General features: G+C 36.6%; 3 protein-coding genes and 1 non-coding gene across 4 annotated transcripts; 3 read left to right on the top strand and 1 right to left on the bottom strand.

The window, feature by feature from the left end:
- The first annotated feature begins 9,029 nt into the window (after positions 1-9,029).
- On the top strand, positions 9,030-9,983 carry LOC130869906 (olfactory receptor 1020). The gene has a single exon (XM_057762395.1). It carries the CDS (start codon positions 9,030-9,032, stop codon positions 9,981-9,983), a length of 954 nt encoding a protein of 317 aa, XP_057618378.1.
- Positions 9,984-16,348: 6,365 nt separating this feature from the next.
- On the top strand, positions 16,349-17,302 carry LOC130869838 (olfactory receptor 1020-like). Its single transcript, XM_057762293.1, has one exon. It carries the CDS (start codon positions 16,349-16,351, stop codon positions 17,300-17,302), a length of 954 nt encoding a protein of 317 aa, XP_057618276.1.
- Positions 17,303-21,441: 4,139 nt separating this feature from the next.
- On the top strand, positions 21,442-22,392 carry LOC130863476 (olfactory receptor 5M10-like). The gene has a single exon (XM_057753500.1). It carries the CDS (start codon positions 21,442-21,444, stop codon positions 22,390-22,392), a length of 951 nt encoding a protein of 316 aa, XP_057609483.1.
- Positions 22,393-27,286: 4,894 nt separating this feature from the next.
- On the bottom strand, positions 27,287-27,471 carry LOC130870628 (U2 spliceosomal RNA). The gene has a single exon (XR_009056767.1). It is a non-coding gene; the product is annotated as a U2 spliceosomal RNA (small nuclear RNA).
- Positions 27,472-27,947: the final 476 nt, after the last annotated feature.

Below are 27,947 nucleotides of genomic sequence, written 5' to 3'. Positions count from 1 at the left end.
TGCTCCAAGCAGTGTTTTTTTTTTTTTTTTTTTTTTTTTTTTTTTTTTTTTTGTGTGTGTGTGTGTGTGTGTTTGAGTTTAGCTTACTAATGAATTTAGTATATTTCTTGTCATGGGACGTGCTAAGAATCAACTTAAGCAATTATGTGCTCAGGATATTATAGACTATTTATTTATAATAAAAGAAAGTTTTATTTTGTACGATACCCAAATCTCTACCTTCTCATTCAATTCAGCGACTATGACAGTGACTCAGAGGACTTTGTCAAGGCTGTGGATCCTTTGCAGGTGCACGCATTTGTGGAAGATATTGAGCTTCCTGAGTGAGCAAGTTCTGCCTCTTCAACAGCCTTAACAAGCTGAGGTCATTTAAACAAGTCATCAGGTTTTAACCTGTTCTCTGTGATTATCCACTGGATTCACTAGCAGGAAAGATACGGCTATGACGTTCTTCTCCCTGAAACAAAACACAGGAATACCCATTTGTGATGCCTTGATTAGTTGGCTGTCAATTCAATTGTAGGATTAAAGGCAGTGGAATACTAAAACAAATCAAATCAAACAAGACCGAGTAGAAGGTCATTTAGGAAAGGGTGGGATGCAGACATAAACTGTAAGAGAGGAACCCTGCCTGTCCTTTCCGTGGTTTACTGCATAACAAAGGACAAGAAGCTGAGGGAGTGATGTATTTATGGGACTGTGGGAATTCATAGTAGGTGAGACTAAATCCTGATTAGAAGCAATTACAAGTCAAACCCTTAGCTTTAAATTGTTACAATAATACAATCAACCACAACAGAAGCGGTTGTCTGACATGAATATTCTCCGAGAAGCTTCCTGTTTTCCAGGCATACATCTGTCACCTTATTCTTACTTCACTGTGCACATTATCATGTCTATTAGATCAGCCGGGAATCAGCATGGAAAGGCCTGCCTGGAAGGATTTGTTTGGGACACACCTTTCTGACAAAGGTTTGTATCTGTAACTCACATAGAAAACTGAGACCTGAGTAAGAAAAGAAGCAGCTCTACACAGAAGGAGGCAGAATATTTCTCGGGTGTAATGTCTGAACAAAAATGTAAAGACAGTTGTGGAAGTAATCCATTACCTTTTCTCTTTATTACTCATTTTTAGAGCATAAACTTTCTTTATCTAAAAAGAAAATTCTAATTGAGGGTTAGAAAAGATGGCTCAGATGCTAAGAATACTTGCTGATCTCTAAGAAGGTTAGAGTTTGGTTCCTAGAACTGACAGGCAGCTCACAAAGACCTGTAACTCTAGCTCCTGTGGATTTTATGGTCCCTTTAGACTTCTGTATGAAACTGCACACACACGAGCATGTGCATGTGTATTCTCTCTCTCTCTCTCTCTCTCTCTCTCTCTCTCTCCTCTCTCTCTCTCTGCCCCTTTCTCTCTCTCACATGCACACACAACGATACCTGAATACATATTTAAAATTTTCTGTGAGATTAAAAAGCTTCATTAGAAAATTGCATCATTCCTGAGTACAGAGAGTGTAGTGTTTGGTCTTAAATGAATTTAATATTTAAATATAAAATACTCAAGCATTTATATTAGAGAAATGCAAATTAAACAAATGTAAAATACTCATAAATGCATATTAAAATAAATGAAGTTTAGATAATACACATGTGCTGACAAGGAAGTAAAGGAGTCAGAGTTTTAATCATGGTTAGTAGTAGTGTAAAGGGTGCAAGTGCTTAGCCTCTTATAAAAGTAAACCCATAAGTAGTGATTTTATGATTCATCCATCAAAAATGTAAAGTGTTCATGCATGGAAACAAGCCTAATAGACTACAGTGTCAGCACATGGTGCTACGCTACCCAAGTACAGGAAAAACTATTGATATCTTTACAATGAAGGCTGAGTACAAAAGTAATTACACTCAGTGGAGAAAATGTAAGAACTGGATACTTTGCATTATCCCATTTATGGAATAAATAAAATGAGTGATTAAGTAATTAATAGTGATGGAAAGCAAATGTATGACTGTTTGAAATACACACACACACACACACACACACACACACACACACACACACACATATATATATCTGAATAAGAGGAAGCAGTGCATAGAGCTCCAAGAAATTCTTTGCCTATGGTGAGTTGACTTCCGATGTTGTTTGTAATGATGAGTTCATGCATATATATATAATTAAAATACAGCAAATAGTATGTGCTTCAGGTATATTCTATGGCAATTGTAATTCAATGTAGTTGCCCCAATAAACAATCAAGAAGCAAACCAAAACAAATTAGACAACAATGTCCTACTTACTCCCACCTCATTACTGCATTTGCATTCATGTATTATTTCACAAGTCACACTCCTTGGGAAATAGCAACCCTCATGGAGGGAATTTGCAAAGATATTTTATGTTATTTGTGGCCGAACTGATTCTGTTATTTGCCACTGAACTGTCGTGTTTACAGGAGAAAGAGCTACCTTGTAACGAATTAGGTTTCAGACCCACAACTGTCTATGTGTCACTCAATTGAACACTTTGGTTAGCAATGCATCCCTCCCTCCTTACAGATCCAAGATTTGAATAAAAAGAGCAGACTATGGGAAGATGCTTCATTCATCACAAAACACAGTGCTTGTGTTTGTGTGTTGAGGACAGAGAAGAGCAGCCAGGACTATTTGTTGTTGACAGTTCTCAGCACAGTATTTGTCTTCAAGAGTTGTCACTTGTTAAACAGGAAGAAAAGTATTTACCTTAACAATACTGAGCAAAACTCAGCTAGACTATATCTAAACTTCTGGGTGCATTGATCATCTTGTGTTGAATATTGAATGCTTTTGGTCACTGTGTACTAAGATTAATGCTTAATTCAGTACACAAGTTCATATTCATAAATCTTTAAATGGTATCAAATGTTTATTTCATAGTTGTTACACAAGGACTGCTGTCTTCTCTGGAGGGGGAGAGTATTTAATTCTAAATTAAATTAGAGATGGGTAGAAAGTAGGCTGTAATCTCAAAACTGTAAATCTGCAGACTTAGAAACAGCTCTGTCCTATAAAACTAAGTACTGGCAAAACAAATTTTAGCCTTAAATTCTTCACCTGAATTTGAATTTCCTATATATGAAGGCGTCTACAAATGAAAAGAACAAGGATTAAGAATCTGGAGATGCTGCCACAGCTCCTGCAGAGATTGGTTCAGCTCCACGAACCGCTCTTTTCCGCGTGGATTTCGGATCTGCGAATTGGGTGTGGTGGAGAAGATCTTTAGTGTTATCAGTTTTTAAATTCTGACTTCCAACAGCAAATAAAAGTTAAATCAGGCCTGAGCATTGTTGCTGTTTCTGATATGGTTAAAAGGACCCGGGGCCAAGAAGATCCAGGACTCGGAGGAACACTGGTCAATGTGCACCACCCTGAGCAGGGGTCCCATCCTGTCCCAACAGAGAGCTGACCTGTTTTATTCCTGTAGTAGAAGCGGAAGATTTTCTCTCCTCAGATGGGTCTAGTGGAGTGAGTGTTCCACAACCGAGTCACAGATTGTGACTCGCCCCATCTGTTTCAGGGCCACTTGCGCCTCCCGCTGCCGCACCCATGGGCAGGAGGTATTTAATTCTCAGAGTCACGCATTGTTTCCCAGAAGAAATATCATGAAATGGTTTTCTGCATCCACTAGAGATTCAGATATGATGAACATCATCCCCTGAGACATTTTACTTTCCCTTTCCCCTGAGATTAATAATAAGAAAGATGTGCAGGCTTATTTGAAGATACAATGCTATAATGATGATCTGTTGTAAACACTGTCATTTCATCTTTTATTATTTCCTTTTCTTTTTTATTTATTTTTGTATATGAGGTATCACTATGATGCCCTCAAAGGAATGGAACACCCTATGTTAACCAGACTGGCCTTGAATTTACCAAGACTCGCCTGCCTCTGACTCTCCGGTGCTGGGATTAAAGGTGTACCCACACACTGAGACAATGGGGGTGTTCTATCGGAAACTCACCAAGGCCAGCTGGCCTGGGTCTGAAAAAGCATGGGATAAAACCGGACTCGCTGAACATAGCGGACAATGAGGACTACTGAGAACTCAAGAACAATGGCAATGGGTTTCTGATCCTACTGCACGTACTGGCTTTGTGGGAGCCTAGGCAGTTTGGATGCTCACCTTACTGGACCGGGATGGAGGTGGGTGGTCCTTGGACTTCCCACAGGGCAGGGAACCCTGATTGCTCTTCGGGCTGATGAGGAAGGGGGATTTGATCAAGGGAGGGGGAGGGAAATGGGAGGTGGTGGTGGGGAGGAGGCAGAAATCTTTATTAAATAAATAAATAAATAAAAAGGTGCCCTCACCATCTCACCATATTTTGCATGTGCAGGATTTTTTTTTTCCTCTAGGCTAAAGACTCTTGTGAGGTATGATTAGATGATGAATAAGAAGGTTTTCTGTTTATGCCGGTGTCTACAAATGTCCTTTGAGAAAGCTATTTCCTATAGAATGGCATCAAGGTACTAAAGAAAAGATGCTATGAGTCATTAGCTAAAGATAGAGAGATAAGAAAACTCAGCTAGTTACCCACCGCCTCCAGGGATGGGAGGGAGTGGGAACTGGGTTTGGTATATAAAATGAGAAAAGACTATTAAAAAATAAAATTAAAGAACAAACAAACAAAAACTAAAAGGAAAGAGAAGAAAAGGAAAAGAAAAAAAAGCAGGACTATCCTGCTATGTTATAAATTAAAAGAAAACTTTTAGAGGTGTATGTCCATAAATTCAACTTTCTGTATAACATCAGTGTTTCAAAAATCTAAGCACATCCAAATTTACACACTGAATATGTGAAGTTCTTTTAGTGTGCCATCCACGAGTGTTTTCCCTATGTAGGCCAGGCTGTGCTCACCCACTGGAGTGATCAGGTCAGATTGAAGATGTATACAACATAGCTTCAGAGTCTCCCAAGGAAACCTCACCATCCTGCATTTTGATAATTACGATTTTCGAGATTCTAGATATGTGTATAAAATGGGTGTAAAGGTGAGAAAATGATTCTTAAATTTTAATTTTTGGAGACTTTCATACTTGAAGACTAAATTTAAATCTTTTCCACTCCTTCATTTCCCTCATCCAATCAATACCTACTGTGTCCCCCACTCTTTCACAAATTTATGCTTCTTCTTTTCTAACTGCATATGTATAATCTAATTTATTATCTCTGTGTACCGAATGCAGCAATCCACACTCATCTCCAAAGCAATTGCAGACGATATAGCTAATAAAGACATAGGAAGCATCCCAGTGTGACACAGTCACTGAGTCACAGTGTGCAGCTGTCATCCCCCCAAACAACCCTTGGGGTCTCAATTGTCCAGTGTCTCCTCATCTCACCCCTAAACATTATCCAATGACCAACTTCTTGTGTGTATATAGTTTTCTTGTAGGAAATAACACTAGAGATAGTGCTGTTTTATGGACTCAAATTTTCCAAGCAGATACGACCCCAGCTTTCAGGAGAGACAGGAAGGATGTGCAATAATAGTGCTTAGGAACAGAGTACTCAAAAAATCATTTTCCAACAGGTTCTGTGTTCCCAAAGGCAAAACAAAGAAATGCAAAGGAGACTTGATGTTTTCTAAATCTCAGGGAGGAGACATGTAGATTTCATGGATGTCCCATGAGAAAACCAGTCCCCAGAGGCCATGGAATGAGAACCACATGCTACTTTAAGTGAGTGTGACTCCTATCTGGTGTGTTGTGAAGTCTCTGGCAACAGTGGATTACACACAGCTGGAGCACACTGACGAATAGTTTCCTTTGAAAGGAACGTCATTGCAGTATAGTAAGTTGGGATGCTCACATTTAAGGAAAGCTGACAGAAATAAGTCTCATTATTTTTCTGTGTGTGGAGTCAAGAAGTTCAATCACTCTTTCAAGAAGGAAGACGTGTTCCTGCTGAGGCTGAACTGCTTGCTTGCTTGTGAATTTAGGCATAGAACAGAAACAGCAAGATCAATAGAGGTCAAGCAGTTGCATAGGGTAAGGGAATACTTTAAATATGCTGCTCGGTTGGAGGATTGACCTGAGGTGACGTCCATTCTGCTGTTATTTTCCTTAATTACCCACTGACACAAAATTCCAAAAGCTCCTAGGGATGAAGAAAGTTTGTTAAATTAACCCATTTCTATTGCTCAGATAGTTACAGTTGTTAGAATAAATATAGGTAGCAATAAGTAATATGATTCCAGGGCTTTTTAAAATTCAGTTTTTTCTCTGTTTTTGATATTGTGATAAAATTACATCATTATCCTTCTTCTTCTTTATTTCAAGCCCTCTCAGTTACCACTCCTTGCGATTTTAAATGTAGGAAGTACATTAGGATATCTTACAGTTATTTTCAGATACATGTAGATTGGTAAAGACATGTTTATTATTGCCTGGTTTGTGGGTTTGATTGCGAAATCACAGCAAGGTGGAAAGCATATTGTAGAAAAACAGGACATATTCTTATTAAAAGAGAGGAGGGATATGAGCTTTGGTGGCTCATCGCTGTAATCCCAGCCACGGAGAGACTGTGGTAGGAGGGTATTCTGTTCCATTTTAGACACAGGGAGGATCTACATAAGAACAAAAGAAAAGAAGTTTCAAGAACATGACTCACAAATAAGGTTACAAAAACGATTATATTTTGCAATAACTATATGAAGTTACAGTTCCTTAGGTGGAGATATGATCATTTTGGGCAACAATTATGGTTGACCCAGACCACACACATGCTTGGTTATGAGCTGTAACCCCAGCTGATATGGGACATCCCTGTAACTAAGTCAGTTCAGCAGTATGAATGGGGCTCGTAAAAATGAGCTGCCATCCCTCTGTGCACCAGTGTCCACTTCAGCATTGATGATGCTATTGTAAATGACCTCGAAAGTTGACTAACCAAGATTAAATTTTAGTTTATATTTATGCTCCAATGAGGAGCTTTGTGACCCTTGGCAAGTTAATGCTTTGCACTTTAGATTTGCTCTCTGCTTATCCTATAGGCATACAATAAAATAATGTAACCAAAACGTTTAAAACAGGACTTAAAGTGCACAGACATAATTAAAAGCATATTCAGCACATTGTAATGCTTTCTGTCCTAACTAATATTACTTTCTATTCATCATTAGTAGATCTTATAAGTCATTGCTTTCACTGTTTTTGTTAGAATTCTATTCTCATGGGAGTTATGTTTGGAAATGTGGCAATTGATTTATTTTTATTTTCTGGAGATGAAATTATTTTTAAGGTCTATTTTCTATTTTATGTGCATGAGTGTTTCATCTGCATGCATGGCTATGCACCACACATGTGCAGTATCAAGGAGTGTTGGGTTCCTTTGAACTGGTGTTGTTATGAGCTACTTTTTAGGTCCTGGTAATCAAACCCTGGTTCTCTGCATGAGCAGCCAGTGATGGTAGCTCCTGAGCCATCACTCCAGAGCCTAAAGATGCCATTCTCACAGTTTATCAGTGCCAGTGAATCATTGACATGGAAAATGGTCATATTGAGGAAAATCTAATACTACAGTTATGCATTTTCTCAGAAAATGTACCACTGATTCACCGAAAACCCCATACTCCAATGGATACTCCTGGGATAATTCCTTCGAAGACTCCATCACTGATTGATGAGGTTTTTATATAGTAACAAAAGATAAAATCAGATTTTGTACTCTCTTCTAACTGGTTGCGTGCATTCAATACCATTTTCATTATCATTGCGAGCAAAGATATTGGGTAATGCTTTAATTTTATAAAGTATAAGTACCACCTTTCTGTGAGTGGTAAGTGGGTGGTATAGCATACGGAACCCTAATCTCCTGAGTAGGCTATGCCGCCTTAGTTTACTGCTAAGTAATATGAGATAATGAAAGACACCTGGAATGGGCATGAAGACTCTTGCTGGTTGATATTCTCATTGAAGCTGTTGCTTAGAGGATAAGGCTGGCGACTCTTCTGAGTTGTCCTTTTCCTTTATGTTATTTTCTCCTCTATTTGACTTCACTCCATGTTGCTAGGTGTTAATTTTGCTTACATTTCTATTTTATTATAATAAAGAATTTCTTTTGATTCATTGTCGTCATTAGGTAATTCTATGCGCTACGTTTTATGGCCCTATTATTTTGTTAGTATGGCTAACTAAATTTATTTTAACTGATAAGGTAAATATCAAGACTGTTTCTTCAAGGGGTAACATGCAGGTTCTCTTGATAATGCTTGCATCCACGTAACTGTTAAATCAGGTTTAAGAGCTTAAGAAATCTAGCAAACAATTGCTATCTGTAGTAAATCTGATTTGTAATAGTTCTTCTGTGATCTTGTGCCTTCCAGGGTAATGGTTTGAAGTGCACTGGCTGCTCATGCCTTTTTCCCATCATGAGTGTTTACACATCCTTAAAACCTGGTTCCCTAATCATTAGAGGATATTACTGAACTTTTTGATGTTTAGTTTATTTGAATCCTGTGACTGCATGAAGATAGCCTCAGTTTCATAAAAATGTAAAGCATATAGAAATTCAAAGATCTTCCTTGTTATTATTGACTCACTTTTCGGAATTTTAATATTTTTGAACTTCTTTATATGTAATGACAAAGAGAAGTCAGTTGTTTAAGGAAGGTGTGCAATGTTTCTTTAGTTATAAGTAGTAGGCATTTGTTCACAATTTTTTTATCATTAGTAATGAAGACAGTTATATCTCAAAATAGTTAACCACAAGCACAATTAAAGTCAATAGATCTTAATTCTGTTTAATGTCTTCAAAAGCCAATACTCAAAATTCAGTTATAAGAGATTGGACTTGATGTCAGTTCCAAAATACTTTTCATTATGGTATCAATATTTTATTATTTTTGAAAAAATTCATGTGTATCAAAAATCTCTATAAATGCATTTATGTTTTCACTATTACATTTATAAATATTTATATCATCTATATTCTACATTCATCTAAATAATGCAATGCTCCAACTTCTCTTATGTTGCAACATAGATGGTCAGAGCCGTGAAAGGAGTCCAAGGTAAAAATGAGACAGAAGTGACAGAATTTATCCTTCTGGGGCTCTCAGACAATCCAGACCTGCAGAACATCCTCTTTGCATTGTTTCTGGTGATCTACATAATAACCCTGGTGGGTAATTTGGGCATGATGGCACTAATTAAGGTGGACTGCTCTCTGCACACACCTATGTACTTCTTTCTCGGCAGCCTTTCCTTTGTCGATGCCTCTTATTCTTCTTCTGTCACTCCTAAGATGCTGGCAAACCTCCTGGCTGAGGATAAGAGCATTTCTTTCAATGGCTGTGCTGCCCAGTTCTTCTTCTTTGGCTCCTTCTTGGGTACTGAGTGTTTCCTGCTGGCCATGATGGCATACGACCGCTATGCAGCCATTTGGAATCCCCTGCTGTACCCAGTTATCATGTCTGGGAGAATTTGTTTCATGTTGGTGACTACTTCCTTCCTAGCAGGCTTTGGCAATGCAGCCATCCACACAGGGATGACTTTCAGATTGTCCTTTTGTGGCTTTAATAAAATCAACCATTTCTACTGTGACACCCCGCCCCTGCTCAAACTCTCTTGCTCTGACACTCACATTAATGGCATCGTGATCATGGCTTTTTCCAGTTTCAATGTCATCAGCTGTGTTCTGATTGTTCTTATTTCTTACCTGTGCATCCTCATTGCCATACTGAAGATGCCCTCTGCAGAAGGAAGACACAAAGCATTCTCTACCTGTGCCTCCCACCTCATGGCTGTCACCATCTTCTTTGGAACAATCCTGTTCATGTACTTGCGCCCTACCTCTAGCTACTCTATGGAGCAAGACAAAGTTGTCTCTGTGTTTTATACAGTAGTGATTCCCATGCTAAACCCTCTCATCTACAGTTTGAAAAATAAAGATGTGAAAGAGGCAATAAAGAAGATTGTACAGAAACGTGTGCTTTGAGGCCAGACTACATGTCTTCACCTTATGTCAATTATATTGTATTTTCAATGTTTCTTTTAATAGTATAATTGCTTAAAACCTTCATAGGCACATAGATGATTTGAGATAACACTCATCTTAATCTTAATTTCCTAGTGTATTATATTATCTACATGCACTCTTATCATGAATCAAACCAATACTTGATGAAGATGTGGCACCAAAATATTAAAAATTGTTTGACATGGGCTCAACTTAAAATGTATATGTTTAAGGCTGGGCAGTGGTGGCACACGCCTTTAATCCCAGCACTTGGGAGGCAGAGGCAGGCGGATCTCTGGGAGTTCGAGGCCAGCCTGGTCTACAAGAGCTAGTTCCGGGACAGGCACCAAAGCTACAGAGAAACCCTGCCTCGAAAAACCAAAAAAAAAAAAAAAAATGTATATGTTTAGATAATTGCAATTTCACAGTTTGCTTCACTATGTATGTGTATATATACATACTTATGTTTGCAATTCTCTGTGTGTATATGGATACCTTCCTTTCTTACCAATTATTTATTTTAGTGTCTTTGATTGAATTTTAAACAAAGAGTTATTGTTTTCAGCATGGCTATTGGTATGTATTTTCAGGAAGAAAGCAGGATGGGGGGTGAGTTGAAACATGACAAACTGTATAAAGACCTCAGTGGATCCTACATGAAATTCAGTTCTGGAGTTCTGCTACTTCTTTCTTGTCTTAAACTGTCATTCCACAGTGGTCTCTTTGTGTGGGTTGGGCAGTAGGAAGACCTACAATTTGAAACAAGATAATCCTTTCAGCATGGCATGGTTTCTAACATGGAAGACAGCTGTACACTGTTAGTTGAATTTTGGGAGCCATCAAATACCCTTTAGTGATCTGCACAGCACCGAGTGACTCGATGCCAGGACCTTCCATGTGTTCTGCTGTCAAACATCCTCCATGAGACACAACAAAGAATCTTAGCAGGTATTATGTTAATGAAAGACTGGAGCTAAAGAGAGGGATTGTTGACTTTGCTGTCAATTTATCTATTAATGTTTTTTTCAGGTTAGAGTCGTAGTATTTTAACTCTGTTGTTACACTGCCTAAAAGAGGCAGGTTGTTTTCAATAAACATTTGTCAAATTAAATTGTGGTGTGTGTGTATGTGTGTGTGTTGGCAGTTACATTTGTTTGGATGGATCAAGAAATACCAGTGTGTTATAAGATGAGAAAACTTTAAATATGTAGTTTCCTTCTCTATTTTTTTAAGGCAGGGTTTCCCTGTGTACCTTTGGAGCCTGTCCTGGAACTCGTTCTGTAGACCAGGATGGCCTTGAACTCATAGAAATCCTCTGCCTCTGCCTCCTGAATGCTGGGATTAAAAGTGTGTGCCACCACCACCTGGCTCTTATTTCTCTTCTAACCATAATGTTCAGTGATTGTTTTTAAATTCTATTGTTTTAAGTTCTATATTTAAAATTTATCTTTAAGGGTCAATTTTCTCCTTACTTATTTTATAAACAAGGCTGCTTTGCAAATTTGTCTTGAATCTTGTATATTGTGATGGCATTAATTCAATAGGCCAGAATAATTCTGGATTGATCCAAAAGGTTTACACTTCATAGTATTCTCAGTTAAGACTAGAACCCACCCCTTTCTTCTATTAGATTTATAAGAAGTTTATTATTTCAATTATCTTGTCTCCCCAAAGAAAAGGGCTATTGGGGTGAAAAATATCTCTACTGAGGGGTTAGGAGAGGTTTGGTGAGGAAAATAGAGACAGGGTACCTGGGTGGAAAACTTAAGCAAGGACGGATCTGGAAGGACAAGGATGAAGATGAGAAGGAGAGTTAACTGGAACAAAAGATGCAAGAAAAAAGGGATATGCATAGGGTTGAGGTCTCATGGGCTCTCCCTCTCGACTTTAGAATGTCTGTTTGTGTTGTCCTTGTTCAGTTCATGTTTAGAGAGTCATGTTGGCAATGCAACTCTGGAATTCTGAGAATGGAAGAAATAGAATTAACCAGGGAAGAACATACTAAAGGTTATCGAATATCAAGTTGTCAGTCCTAAAATGTACATACAAATAACATTATAAGACTGAACAGGTTATTTTTAGGATTGTGTATGTATGTACACACACAAATAACAATAGGTGTGTTTCAGGCTTTTTATTAAAAGCTGCATAACATTTTTTTTTTTACCCCAGAATATCAGTAAAGTAAGGTAGCAGATTAAGACAGAGGGCAAACAATGTAAACAATTTTTGTTTGATATTTTGTGGATTAAATAATATATCTCCTGAATATTTCATTATCTATCATGTAGTAAAGTTGGGTTGATTAAATGATACCCAGAGAAATTGATGACAGCACTTTCAAAAATAGGGCTAACAATGCACTCATCATCTGATTTTAATAAACTAATTTCACATATGTGTCACCCGCAGAATAAAATTATTTGGACATTGCAAATCTTAAAGTTCTTCATCTAGAAAATGTAAGCGGATAATGGTTTCTTACTCTGAAAAGAGGGAGGATTATGCCTAGGGAGTCTGTAATACATGTTGTGTGATATTTTGATCATGTTCTATCAAATAAAACTTGAGGATAGAACTAAGCACTTGTGAACCAAATTAACCACAAAGGTTTTGGAGAACTGTAGACAGATAGGACAGAAAGTAGTAAGGTGAGATGAAGAGGGATCTATCTAGGCCCCTTTAGAGGAAGGAACAGAGCAGGTAGGAGAGTACTGGTGGCTTCTCTGCTTCCCTTACCCTTCACGTTCTTACCTACTATATCTGACTCCTGAATTATTATTGATAAAGAATAATTAGAACAATAGTTTAAGTATATCTGCCATCTAGATGTACTAATTGTGGCATCCCAACTTCATTACTTGATTTTTGCAGAGAATGATGATGTAGGTGACAGAGATGGAGATGCTAAGGGGCAAGGAGTTTAGTTAAAGACACAGTCACATAACCTGTGCCTTGCATAGTCAGAGCTCAAGTCTATGTAGCCTTTGTCCTCAACTGCTGGGTGTCCTTTCCACTATGCTGTTCCATCATTCTTATCTGTGCAGCTAAGTTCATCACTATAGGAAGCTAAATGGAGGTAGTAGCAGCCTGACATTCTGAAGACTCATTATTTCTCGTCACATAAGCTCCAACCATCACTGAATAAAATAAAAGATAGTGAATAAAGGTTTGGAATCCAGAATCCCAGAGCACTCTCCTTTGGGCTTAGGCATCCCAAAAGTAGAGCAAAAAAAAAAATACAAAAGAGAATTGAGATTTTCTTAATTTCACAGGGGAAAAGCAGTAGGTTACTATGAGGCAACAGAGGAGGTACAGTCTTTTGAGATGAAAGAACCTGAAGGATATCCTACTTAAAATAAATAACAGTAGTCTAGTATATCCTAAGACTCTAACTGGTGATAATTGTGCACCATTTAGCAGCTGTATTAGTGGTACTGAAGTTTGAGAGGTACTGTATCTTGACATGATAAGCAAAGGACAGAATCAACCAACTATTGAATGCAGAGAAAAGAATTTGTTTTTCTATTCTTGTACAGAACAGTATCTTCAGTCTATCTGAACTATTTATTATTCTTTACAATCAAAGAGCATGCCTTCTCTAAAAAGAAGGACCTTTTTCCTCTGAGTTGTAGCTGTGTAGGAATTTGGGCAAGAAAGAGAAAGGAGCAGACAGATCTAATTATAGTCAAGAAATTGAAAAAGGCAATGGAACAATATAAATATGTAGTGTGTTTAACTTTCTGACATGAAGAAATTTGCAACCTTATGAATTTTCTCAGTCACTCAGTGACAGAGTACCAACATCATTGAGTGATGTAAATGCTACCCTAATTTTCTTTATTAAACATTTCAGAGTATTAGGAGAGAAATACAGCATAAATACTATAATTTAGAGTCATTTTTGAGACAGGGTTCTCTATATAGACATGGATGTCATAGAACTCTCTATGTGAACTAGGCTCGCCTCAGACTCAGAGATCTTTCTGGTTCTGTCTCCCGAGTGCTGTGATTAAAGTGTGTGCCACTATGACAAGCCTAATTCGGGTCATTTTTTAATAACAAGAAACAGCCCCCAAAAAACTCACATCTATTTTCGAAAACTGTTGGAAATTTAAGACTAGAAACCTTCATCCTTGGAACAGCAGTTTGAGAAATTTCAGCAGCATGAAGGTGCCTATTGCAGGGAAACAGAACAGCTATTTTGTTTAATACAAGGGATGGATGCTTGCTGCTCATAGTATGAGATACAGCTCATACCGTGTTTGAGTAATAAAAGGTTGTTCACTATTGGAAATTCTAACAAAGGATTTTCAGCAATCACATGCTCTTGTCAAAAAATGCTGACTTTTACTGTAACTAAGTATTTTCTATAGAGTTAAGGTAGCTCAGAATGTTAGCTGGCTGTTCTTCATACAACTGTTCACATCACTTGCTGACATTTTTGAGTGATCACAAATGCTAATAGAATGAGACTTTGAGCATAAACGTGGATGACATGAGGCAAAACTGGTAATTCACAGCAAGTTGATGATTCATAAGTTACATTTCTTTTCTATGCAAAGGAGATCACACTGTTTAACCCCATGAAAACTAAAAAATAAAAATAATAAAAATGAACAATTAACAATCATGTCATGTAAAAGATGTCATTAAAAATTTATACCTTAAGTATGTAGGTTTTTCTGTTAATTATTATTATTATTGCATCTGAGGCATTTTATTATTATTTCTTTTGTTATACTCTCAGGATCACGTGTTGGGAAGGAGAAAATAAAAAACATCCATTATTCTTTTCTTTGCTTCTAAAATTGTTATTGAAGTTCACAGATAATTATCATTCTGTGAAATAGGATCCAGGGTATCCATCTGTGCCAGGAGTCCATAGGGATAACGCAATATGGTGTTGAAGATGGGAAAATTTTGTGCATCACAAAGTCTATGTTATGCTTTAGGATGCACCACTGGCTAGAGAGTGCCTCCATGCTTCCTTAACCTCAGCACGTGAAGATGATACCACACATAGTCTTTTGACAGTACCTGATAATACGCCACCATTGGTTTGTGGGAAGACTCATATGGCATTGCAGGCGCAATGACACCTTCATCATCTTATACACCTCAATGAGTGATGCAGAATTCCGTGCTTTGTCTCATCATTTAAGAATTTACACTTAGTCTAGCACATTTTTTTACTACTTAATGATTTGAGAACTTGATTATAATTGAAACAATCTACCGATAGCTATTGCCATCAACATTTTATTTGGAAAATATAGACTGGACATCTACATTGGGATTTACTTTTTACTGTTTGTACTATACCTCTCTCCAGTGCTGTTTGCAAGAGGAGATTGATTTTCCACTTAAATTACTATACATAATTTAATTATATTAAATTATATAGATCCAATGTAATGCTAGAAAACTCCTTATGCTACTTCTAGTGTTTTTGTGTTTATTAATTATTATTATTAAATTGCTTTTCATTGATAGTTAAAATTAAAATGAGCTATATTTTTATATTCTATTGAGCTAATGGGTGAGCATTTTATACATACATGGTATATAACATATAAATGAGGTTATCGTACCTATTTTTCACATTTTATTGTTCATTAAGTGGAAATCATACAAAATACTTTATTTCAGGTCATGGAGAGGTTCAGTTTATTATAGCAATACATTCACAACCCATGGTAGGATCGTTATGATTCTGTGATTCTCAGTTACAGGCTTGCAGTGTTCTGGAAGATCTTGCTCTTTTGATCATGGCTTTCATGTCAATTTTGAAATCTGATTCTCCAACTACTAAAAATTCTAAATATTAAACAGATGAATATTTTTATAGTTGTGAATGCTATATCAGAATATACCCAATTTCTTTCTATAGTTGCAAAAACTCGTAGATCATCCCCTCCTTCACAAGTTTAACTAATTGCTATTGTTCTCACTGTTGACTCTTTTTTTGGTCACCTTTTATTATTTTTAACTTTTTACTTTAAGACTCTGAAGAAATACTCTGTACTTTAAAAAATTTGCCATTTTCTCCAGAAAAATATCATTTTAATTATAATAACTAATAAACACAATAACTGTTAAGGATATGTTGTAATTAACCAATAAATGATATGAAATGCAGTCAAAGATAATTGACAATAAAGTATTTGTCTCAAGGTCCTTAGGAGGTGGCACAAAATTTTCAGATACAATATTTTTAACATCATACCAGATGCATTAATATATTATTGATCTTCTTAGTTTTCACTATTCTTTTAGAATTTACATGTTTTAGATATATAGTTATGTTTGTGCAATGCAACTTCTTTTATGTTGCAGTACAGATGGTCAGAACCATGAAAGGAGTCCAAGGTAAAAATGAGACAGAAGTGACAGAATTTATCCTTCTGGGACTCTCAGACAATCCAGACCTGCAGAACATCCTCTTTGCATTGTTTCTGGTGATCTACATGATGACGCTTGTGGGTAATTTAGGCATGATGGTACTAATTAAGGTCGACCGTTCTCTGCACACACCTATGTACTTCTTTCTCAGCAGCCTTTCCTTTGTCGATGCTTCTTCCTCCTCAACTGTCACTCCTAAGATGCTGGTAAACCTCCTGGCTGAGGATAAGAGCATTTCTTTCAATGGCTGTGCTGCCCAGTTCTTCTTCTTTGGCTCCTTCTTGGGTACTGAGTGTTTCCTGCTGGCCATGATGGCATACGACCGCTATGCAGCCATTTGGAATCCCCTGCTGTACCCAGTTATCATGTCTGGGAGAATTTGTTTCATGTTGGTGACTACTTCCTTCCTAGCAGGCTTTGGCAATGCAGCCATCCACACAGGAATGACCTTCAGATTGTCCTTTTGTGGCTTTAATAAAATCAACCATTTCTACTGTGACACCCCACCCCTGCTCAAGCTTTCTTGCTCTGACATCCATGTCAATGGCATCGTGATCATGGCTTTTTCCAGTTTTACTGTCCTCAGCTGTGTTCTGATTGTTCTCATTTCCTACCTCTGCATCCTCATTGCTGTATTGAGGATGCCCTCTGCAGAAGGAAGACACAAAGCATTCTCTACCTGTGCCTCCCACCTCATGGCTGTCACCATCTTCTTTGGTTCTATTCTCTTTATGTACTTGCGGCCTACTACTAGCTACTCGATGGAGCAGGACAAGGTTGACTCTGTGTTTTATACAGTAGTGATTCCCATGCTAAACCCTCTCATCTACAGTTTGAAAAATAAAGATGTGAAGGAGGCGGTGAGGAAAATCATACAGAAACATGTGCTATAAGTCTACGCTCTCCATCCCTAGGCTGCGGAGGATGTCGTAGATTTTAAAATTTGCTATCTGATTTCTTAAGTCGTTTCTATGTATTAAAGTTGATATATTGGAATTACAGATACTTTTTTGATAAAGAAAAGAGATTTATTTTCCTTATAGCTCTGTAGGTCTGGGTATACTGCTGACATCAGCTGGGCTTGGGTAAGGACCTCATGGAAGATGTTACAGATACTTCTTAATCCCCTTCATGTCAGAAATATGTCTTTTGGGCCCATCTGATAAATACAAATCATAAATAAAGTGTGTGTACTCTCTAGTAGAATCAGAAATTTTGCCAAGACAATTTTTTTCAATATGATCAATGTCATACATGGAAATTAACTATGCATTTTGAATTGCCAAAACATCAGTTATATGACAAATATTTGAATCATGATAGGCACATTTAACTAATTTATTAGATATGCATTACCAATATCATCCTCATTTTTCTCACATTGCACTCAAGAATACCATAGATAATTAAAAGTCTTATCAAATATTAAGGAATTTGAACAGCAGCCATTAGATGGAAATATTTTGATCTTCTTAAATTATTTGAAATATGGCAGAATTCTAGGCATATCTGTGTTTTATTTATATTTCTTCCAGAATGGCATAGAGTTGTTATTAAACATTTTTTAAATTAGATATGAGTATTGTGTTTTTCATTAGGGTAGGAGAAAATCAATGCTGGAGCAATGTGACAACTGATATTTTTGATAATATGCCACAATGAAGCAGAGTCTGTGAAGTTTAGAACAAAGGAGTGTCTCATGCTTGCTTCTTTCCACTCGATCAACTGCCTCAGATCATGAGGAATAAACACCGCTGTGCTGTTATGATCCAAATGTTGTTATTGTGTCTCTGAAAATAAATTATGGAGGACTGATGGCAATTTGTCTCCCAGGCAACATTTTACAGTGTTCTAAATTCTCTTAACAATTAAACAAGCTTTACCTCCTTACTTCAGTAATGAATAAAGAGTTGTAATACATAAATTTTCAGATTATCATAGACACAATCTTTCAGAGGAAATGAATTATTTCTGATTATTTTTGTATACTTCATTTCCTTAACTTTGACATGATCTATAATAACATTGAATTATACTTACTCTTCTATAATTAAAAATCAACCAGAGCTACATTGCTTTTGTTTTGCGATATTTCTAGTCTTTCATACAATAAATATGGCTGCCCTGAACTTTTGCAGGTTTGGGGGCCACAGCCATGTGAATTCATCTCTGCAACAGTCGTGTTATGTCCAAAAAATACTTTGCTGCAGATGTCCAGTACCTCTCTTCTTGCAATCTCTCGTCCCCTTCTTCTCTGCTCACCCCTGAGGTTGGAAGGGAGGGAGTGTTATACAGACATTGAATTTATAGTAACACTCCACAGTCTCTTGTTCTCTCACAATAACCAGTTGAGAGTCTCAATTAATCTCCATTTACTACAAAAGGAAGGTTCTCTGATAAGGATTGAGAGGTGCACTAATATATGAGTATAATGTTTGACAACATGTTCATTTAGCTGAGAAATAGTGTCAGGGCATGCCTTAGGGTTATGCATTAGTCTCTCATGGGTTACTGGTCCAATAAGCAGTAGTTGTAGCAGACTTTTAATCAAATCAGAAAGTGTTTGGTTTATACCAGAACATTCATGCCATTATTTAGAAAAGAAAGTAATTTCCTGTACACCATAAGCTTACAATTTCTCTCTGCTCTTTTATTTAAATTTCTTGTAACAAACAGTATTATCTCATTTTTTTACAGAGAAGAAATATAATTTGCAAATGATTAGCTTTCTGCTAACTAAAATATTTCTTAACACTAAATATTCAGTGGGTATTTTTGATTTTCCTGATTCTGAGGAAGCAACATTTAGTTTTTAATCAAATTTTTATAGATAGAATTACTTTGGATAACCAAAAAATTAAGTTGGAGTTAGTTCAATGAAATTCATGAAACGGAGAACAAGTAAAGAATTGTATTTGTACTATATTTTTTCAGTGATCTGTTCTTAAAACTGTCACTTACTATACTTTATCCCTCAGTCCCATTGGATTATTTCTTCTTAGTATGAACAGAATAAAATGAGAAACTCCAGGTGGAGTTTCTTTTACTTTTGTATGCTAAATATACAAAACATCTTCTAACTATATCACCTTTTCTTTTATTATTTAAATTAATAGATAAAAATCGCAAATGCAGTGGTAGAGAAAGAGAGGAGAGAGAGTAAAGAAGAGAAGAGACAGAGAGAGAGAGAGCAAGAAAGAGGGAAGAGTTGTTTACACGTTAGGGAGAGGTTTTGTCCTCATAGGTGAATAAACTCCTCACAACATCAAATTAACATTATTCTCTTGAGAATTAAAGAACATTTAAATTGTACCTCTAAATCTGTTTTTAGACACGTAAGGGATTAACCAAGAAAATATATCATAAATCTTACTACATTGTATGATGCACAGTAAATCAATATTTGCAGGTAGGTTAAATTTTGTATTTGAATACTAATATATGTTTGTGTGCTTGTGTATGGATTGTATCTTGTCATCGTGGGAAAATATATTGTCAGTTACTCCTGACAATTTTATTCATATGCCAATATATCTAGTGATTCTAAAATACCCACTATTATATGTGAATTCTAATGTATTTGTGAGAAGCAAGTAAATAATTGTTTGAAGCCAAATATTGAGGCGATTTTGTCATGATATTCCAAACATAGAAATTCTGGATGGTAGGTCATACTGGCATTAAGAATCTGTGCTTTCTCTAGTAGATAGTCTTATAAATGGGTTAGAATATAAGAACATTTTACACAAGCAAGAAAATCACACTATAAAGATGGATTTATTACAGACATTTGAATATCCTTTAGGCTGTTCAAATACTCCCTCTCAGAAAGGGATTTTATTCCATCTGAAATCTTTCTTCCTTTGCTTTTTTAATATCATAACTTGTTTTCATTTGACAATATGGTACATAGGTTTCTGTATGAATTAGTATCTATTCCTTTTGCTCTGCACAATACACCATGGAGGACACAGGATGATATACTGCCATAACCTTATATTGTTGAATAATGTCAGAAAATGGAGTTTGCTGTGCACAGGAGTTAATTTATTGATAAACATCCAACATACATAGAGAGAACAATTCTTGGTTTCTTAGGGTTATTCCTTTGTTGTTGGTGGTGGTGCTGGTGGGGATTTGGATTTTGGAAACAAGCTCTTGCTATGTTGATTAACTATCCCAAGGCTGTATAGGGGTGGGGTAGAGGGGAAGGTGGAAGGAGAAGGAGGAGGGGAGGGAGCTGGAACTGGGATTGGTATGTAAAATGAGAAAAGATATTTTTTTAAAAAATTAATTAATAAAAAAACGTTTTCAAGGGTACCCAGATATTGCCAGTTTCTTTCTGTAACCCCCCAGGTTATTGAGAGTTCAAACAACTAGCACCATGGTCTGTTGAAAAATTTCTTAGATTATGAAAGATTATCATAATTTTTTAAGACAAAGTTTAGAACTTCAGGTACTCTTCATTCCCTTATTGACCATTGTGGGTTGTAAGTAACGTGATGCATTGGATGTTGATATTTTATTTATTTTATTCTGACTTCAAATGCACAGGATATGGCAGCTTCACGTACTGGAAACAAATATTCCTTCATTTGCTTGAGAGAAATGAAAAAGTGATGTGCCTTTAAAACGTTTTTCTTAAATATCGATCTCAAATAGTTAGAAACTGTGTAAATGCATTCTACGTGGATATGGCTATGAACATAGGCCTACTTGTGTAAATATCCATGTGAAAGCATCTGTCTATAATGAATATGCATACAATTGTGAGAAAGAAGAAAGACAGTGAGACCTCAGTTGTTTTTGTCTGCTTGTCTGCTGTGTGATTAAGAGGGATATAATAAAAAGAAAACCACAAACAGATTACAAAAATTCAGGTTGGATATGATATGTAGATATTAAAAAGCATTTGACAAGAAAGGGAATTGTGCTGCAGTCCAACTAAAAATCAGTGAGGACTACAGCTCATCGCTAATTGCGAAGGCACCGCTCATATTTCTTGGGACTTTCAGCTTGCAAGTGCAAGAAAATGACCTCCCTAAACCGTACTACTGCAGGGATGGATTTCATTCTTGTGGGACTCACAGAAAGCCCGGTGCTGGGGAGGATCCTCTTCGTGGTGTTTCTGCTCATCTTTGTCGTCACACTGGCAGGGAACCTGTGCATGATTGTGCTGATCAGAACCAGTTCCCACCTGCAAACGCCCATGTACTTCTTCCTTGGGCACCTCTCCTTTGTAGACATTTGCTACTCTTCCAATGTTACTCCCAACATGCTGCGTGGTTTCGTCTCGGAGCAGAAGACAATCTCCTATGCTGGGTGCTTCACTCAGTGTCTCCTCTTCATTGCTCTGGTGATCACTGAATTTTATATCCTTGCTTCCATGGCACTGGACCGCTATGTGGCCATTTGCAGCCCTCTGCATTACAGTACCAGGATGTCCAAGAATGTTTGCGTGTCTCTCGTCACATTTCCTTATGTGTTTGGCTTCCTGAATGGGCTCTCTCAGACTCTGCTCACTTTCCACCTGTCTTTCTGTGGCTCCCGTGTAATCAACCACTTCTACTGCGCAGACCCTCCTCTCATCATGCTGGCTTGCTCTGACACCCATGTCAAAAAGATGGCCATGTTTGTGGTAGCTGGCTTTACTCTTTCAAGTTCTCTCAGTATCATTCTTCTCTCTTACCTTTACATTTTCGCAGCCATCTTGAGGATCCGTTCTGCTGAAGGAAGGCAAAAAGCCTTTTCTACCTGTGGTTCCCACCTGACAACAGTCACCATATTTTATGGAACCCTTTTCTGCATGTATTTAAAGCCTCCATCAGAGAAGTCCGTGGAGGAGTCCAAAATAGTAGCAGTTTTTTACACCTTTTTGAGCCCATTGCTGAACCCCTTGATCTATAGCCTAAGGAACAAGAATGTTATCAATGCCATGAAAGAGGTCATCAAGGGAAATTTCTGCCAGAAAATTTTGTTTTAGGGAGATGTTTATGTGTTATTAGTTGGCATCTGTTATTCATAGTATTCTTGAACGATGAACCTAGTATCTCAGATTTACTTCTTGTGCAACAGTATATACCTCTAGTTACTCCTTTTTTTGACTATTTCATATTGTAGTTTAAACCTTCTAGTTATATTTTTAAAGTAAATCTACCATTTTGAAATTAGAAAAACTATTTTTCTTACTATTCAAGATTCTATATAAAGACATTGTCTTAATTTATATGAAATTTAGATTCTAACCAACTTGTCCTAAAGAAAAAAATGGTAAAATCATACCCCATGAAAGATGACATGCTGCAACCTATAGAAAAATTTAAAAAGGATAAATGATTTTACTGTTTTTTTTTACAATGGTGATTTTTTTCTAATATAAAGAACACCACAAAATGATTGCTTTGATTCTTTACTCAACAATCAAATGACATAAAGTAAATAAAAAATAATTTTGGTTGGAGATTTTCGATGACTGTTTCTGTTTTCTTTGCAGTTATACGTCAATTTACTTTGCTTATTTGGTCTTGATTTAAATTTGGTAAGTGATATTTATCCAGAAAATTGTTCATTTCCTTTAAATTTTTCAATTTTTAAAAATTTTCCAATTTTGTGGAGTTCAGATTTTTGAAGTATGGATTTCCAACATGTCTACTGTTATGTCCCCTTTTCATTTCTGATTTTGCTAAACTGAATATTCTCTCTTTTTTTTGGTTAGTTTGAATAATGGTTTGTCTATTTTTCTCCAAGAACCAACTCTTTGTTTCAATGATTCTTTGTACTATTTTCTTTGTTTCTGTTTGTTGATTTCAGCTCTCAATTTGTTTATTTTCTGTCATCTAGTTCTCCTGGGTGAGTTTGCAGTTTTTTTGGTTCTATAGCTTTCAGCTGCTCTGTTAACTCATTAGTGTTATTTTTCCAGCTTCTTTATGTAGGCATTTAATACTATGAACTTTCCTCTTAACATTGCTTTCATTGTGTCCCGTAAGTTTGGGTATGTTGTGTGGTCATTTTTGTTGAATTTTATGAGTTATATAATTTCTTTCTTAATTTCTTCCATCTGCTCAAAAAAATTTAATTCTCATTTTTGTATGACTCACTTATACCTTGTTGATGAAATAATGGAGTCTTTGGCACAGAAATTAATGGGCTTACCAGAGTCCATAGCTTAAAAACCCTTTATTTTCTCATTCTCCCTCTGTTATCCTAATTTTGGGACATATAAATTCTCAACCCATCAGGATGCTGGATGGGATGTGAAGGATGATAGACTCATAATGTTAAGCCCTACATTTACTGATGTAAGTGAAATTTTAAATATGGTTATGGTATCTGTGATTTTTTAAAGAAATATCTAATTTCTGCTGGGTGATGGTGGCAAACACCTTTAATCCCAGCACTCAGGAGACAGAGACAGGCAGATCTCTGAGTATGAGGCCGTCCTGGACTACAAGAACTTGTTTTAGGACAGACTCCAAAGCTACAGAAAAACCCTGTCTCAAAAAACCAAATTTTATAAATAAATATATATATATATACAGCTTCTACAGCAATAATCAGCAATAATCTGTATTCATATGCATGATTGTGAATCCCTTTATGTAGTGATGTAGTATTCCGAAAATGCACCTTTTTAAAAAAGATTTGTTTGTTATATGTACAGTGTTCTTACTGCATGAAAATGACTCTTATCCTAAGAGGATGGAAGTATCGCTGAACCTCACAGCCAGAGTTAATAACATACTTTGAGGTCACTTAAGACTTTAGATTCCTATTGTACTGTCTACTCAGGCTGTTTTTGTTTGTTTGTTTGTTTGTTTTTTGCCTACTTTTAAAGAAATGACATAAAGGTAACAATTACTTGCCTTGAATTTCCATTGTAATTAGGTTCTATAACCTAATCTAATGCATAGCTGAATTCTTAAATTGTGTACATTTCTGTGTTCTTGACCAAGATCAGTGCATGGGTAATAATTCCTGAAAGCATCAAATACAAAGGTTGAAAGAAACCTTTTAAAATCTACCCTAAAGACTGAAAGCAACAGTTAAGGGTATGGGTTGATAATGATGTTCTTTCTAGTACTTTTTTTTTTTGTTCTGGATCAGTGGGGATCAGTGGGAGCTAGTGACATAATCCCTTGTAAGATTCTGTTAAAATTTTCTGTAAAAAATTTACAGTAGTCCTTTCCCATGTGATGCTTTCTGTGCTGTTTTATAACAACAGAGTGAAGCCCTGTTAGAAACAGACACGCAGAAACCCTCAAACCATGGACGCAGTCACAAGTCAGCTTTCAGTTGGATACAGATTCAGATTCATACAACAGGCAGAATGGAAGATACAGGGAATGTGGAGTCGTGAATTCAAATCTGGACTCACTTGTGGTTAAATTTCATAATAAAATCTGTCATTTTATTAAAAATGAATACAAAAATCAATTGATTTTGTTGAAATGAAATTAATGAATTAAACTTAAGTCTTGAGACTACTGCTCTACTCTGTACTCAGCTTGTTTCTGTAACTTCCCTTTAACAGAATGACATTAAATCTCCCTTCAATAGAATGACATTAACCGTCTATCCCAACCTAAGCTTTTCTTTCTGTACTTAATGTGACACTAATTCCATTTTCGGGGACTCAGAGTTTATTAATAATGAATTTATTTCATGCAATTCTGCTTATGAGTGTGTGTGTGAGAGAGAGAATCTATGTCTGTGTATGTGTGTATGTGTGTGTGTGTTTTGAGGCTGACATTGGATTTCTTCCTCTATAAGCCTCCATTTTATTAAGCAAGGAAGTAAGTTATGGTTCTATTGCTGTGAAGAGATATCATGACTGTTTGGCCAAAATTATCTCAGGGCTCGTACCTCAAGGCCTATAGGACAGAGAAAAGCCTGTCTTGAATTTGAGTGAGGATGAGACAGCAAAACCTTGTTAGATGCCCCATCTAGCCGGGGGGTGTGGGGTGTGGTGGCTGCTTCTCATTGTCTGGAGGTACCCCCACATCACAGGATGTCACTTAAGTTATATAAGCTGATGTTCACAGTAATTAACTGAGTTCCTGCTTTGACTCGACTCCCTATTGTGTCTGTTTGTCCTGCATTTTGGGGCTGTGGAATGGGCAGATAGCACATTCACCTTTCCCTGAGAAATTAGGAGTCTCAGCAATCCTAGCACATGACCATGGCAACTCTCATAAAGGAAAAACATTTAATTGTGGTGTCTTATATTCTCAGAGGTTTTGTCATCATGGTGGGACATGGTGGTGTGCGGGCAGACATGACTCTGGAAAGGAAACCAAGAGTCCTGTATCTTTACCTTTGGGCAACGCGAAGTGGTCTGAGTGTCGTGAGGGTCACACTGAGGGAAGTTGGAACAAAGGAGACCCCAAAGCCCACCTGCACAGTGATACCCTTCCTCCAACAAGGCTAGACCTACTCCAATAAAACTTCCCCTCCCAACAGTGCCATTTCCTGTGAATTTATGGGAGCCAATCACATTCAAATAACAACAGTAGCTAAGAAGACACGAGTCAAGTAGTAATCAGTGAAGAAGATAAGCAGGATATCACTGAGAGAAAAAGAACACAGCGGAGTGGAAAAAGCACCAAGCTGGAAGTTTGATGTGAGTCAGAACTCCTCTGTGATCATTCTGTGTCACCTTCTTCCCGAGTATTCCCATCGCTTGAGGTTTCAGGTAGAACTTTGAAGAGATTTCATTAGGAATATTAGTCTCTAATCTCCATATCCCCAGTAGGGGCCTCGAATATAGAACTAAGTTACACTAATTTTATCTCATATTGTAATGGAAAGAGAGAAAGTTTTTCATACTCAGATTGACAAAGTAGTCACAAGGCAGGTGCTAAATTCTCTAGTCTTACAATAAAAATATTTTAATTTAGAAATAAAAAAGAATGCTAATTTTCCATTGAATTACTTGGGTGATATGGAAATTGAGGGTGCCTCCCCTCTAATCGTCACACTATATTTTGACACACTCAAGTGGTTTGAGTTGAACTTATCTGCACATTGAAAGGCAAGTGCCATTGAAAATATTTTCCTACTCCACAACTCACTAATGAACACCTTGCCAAACAGCACTCAAGCCTTTTGGGATCTTTATTAAATTTCCTCTTCAATTACAAGTTGTAAGTCATTTGTAAATGATCATGTTTTTAAGACTGGCTTGTGCTTCTTAGTGTCTTGAAACATAACTCCAGAAGTCACATAATTCCAGTGTAATTACTGAAGCCCTGATCTATAAAACACGCCAGACTTGATCAGTTTTTTTTTGTACTTGTTCAATGGATTTGCTAAAAATCCCCTATCAACTGTTTTTTTTTTTTTAACATCTCTCATACATAACTTCTTCCCCATGACCTTACTCTATATTCATAAGAAGAAACAGCTGTATATTTAGTGTACTTGCTGTGGGAAGTCCATCTGTATATGTGTTGCTTTCATTGGTTAATGAATAAAGAAGCTGTTTTGTCCTACGTCAGGGAAGAATACAGTTAGGTGGCAAAACTAATTGCGGGAGAAAGTAGGCAGAGTCAGTGAGGCGCCATGTATCTGCCCACAGGATACAGATGTGCTGGAATCTTGCCATATTAATTAATCTTTATTAATTAATCATCAATCTTGTAATACACAGATTAATAGAAATGGGTTAATTTAAGATGTAAGACCTAGTCAATAAGGAGCTAGAGCTTATAGACCAAGCAGTGACTTAATTAATATAGTTTCTGCATGATTTAAGGTCTGGGGTGCCGAGAAACAAACGAGTAGTCTCCATGCTTGATAAAAAGAAACAAATAAAATTCTTATGTTATCTTCCTACATATTGGTATTTCTAGCTCACAACCTATTTATTTTTAATTCTTTGTAGGATTGTTTCAGGCAGTGCTGCAAGATCAGATTGACATATGGGTGTAATGGCGCAATGTTCTTTTTCATACCATAATTCCAAAAATGTATTTAATATATTTTCCTCATATTAAGGATGTAACAGGTTTAAGCTGATAAGAGATACGTCACTTGATCATAGCCAAAAGGCTAATAATGATGACAGTATACTTTTCTAACCATGCTGAGATTTTATGCACAGTATGACAACCTGTGTACACAAAGATTCAACTGAAATTTTGGCCTCAAAGGAAAAACAGTTCCTCAAAATATTAATTTAGTGTTCTGCCCCTGAGAATAAAGAATATATTAATTGGATCCTTAGAATTATTTTTGAAACCCATGGGGCTATTTCAAATCAATACATTATAAATCCCTCTACTTTGTTTCTATAATACATGGTACATACATGTACACAGTTGGTTACTTGCTGCATTTGGTAAGTAAAATTGTTGTGAATGTTTGCATGTTGTCTTATTCCTTTTGAGAACATATTAATTTTGGAAATTGGCCATTCTAATCATATTTTGATATTTTTGTGTCACTGAAGAATCCACATCATTTGCGTGTTTTTCAAATACACAGTTGGAGAACAAGCACATAGCTGTCTGAGTGTGTGATGCTGGAAGACTAAGATTT

This window comes from Chionomys nivalis, chromosome 2, assembly GCF_950005125.1.
Source record: "Chionomys nivalis chromosome 2, mChiNiv1.1, whole genome shotgun sequence".
Lineage (NCBI taxonomy): Eukaryota > Metazoa > Chordata > Mammalia > Rodentia > Cricetidae > Chionomys > Chionomys nivalis.
Note: the sequence above shows the minus strand (reverse complement) of the source record. Positions and strands in the feature narration are given on the sequence as shown.

What these genes read in the sequence shown, in the direction of transcription:
- LOC130869906 (XM_057762395.1), top strand. Translation starts at nt 9,030, where the DNA reads ATGGTCAGAGCCGTGAAAGGAGTCCAAGGTAAAAATGAGACAGAAGTG.
- LOC130869838 (XM_057762293.1), top strand. Translation starts at nt 16,349, where the DNA reads ATGGTCAGAACCATGAAAGGAGTCCAAGGTAAAAATGAGACAGAAGTG.
- LOC130863476 (XM_057753500.1), top strand. Translation starts at nt 21,442, where the DNA reads ATGACCTCCCTAAACCGTACTACTGCAGGGATGGATTTCATTCTTGTG.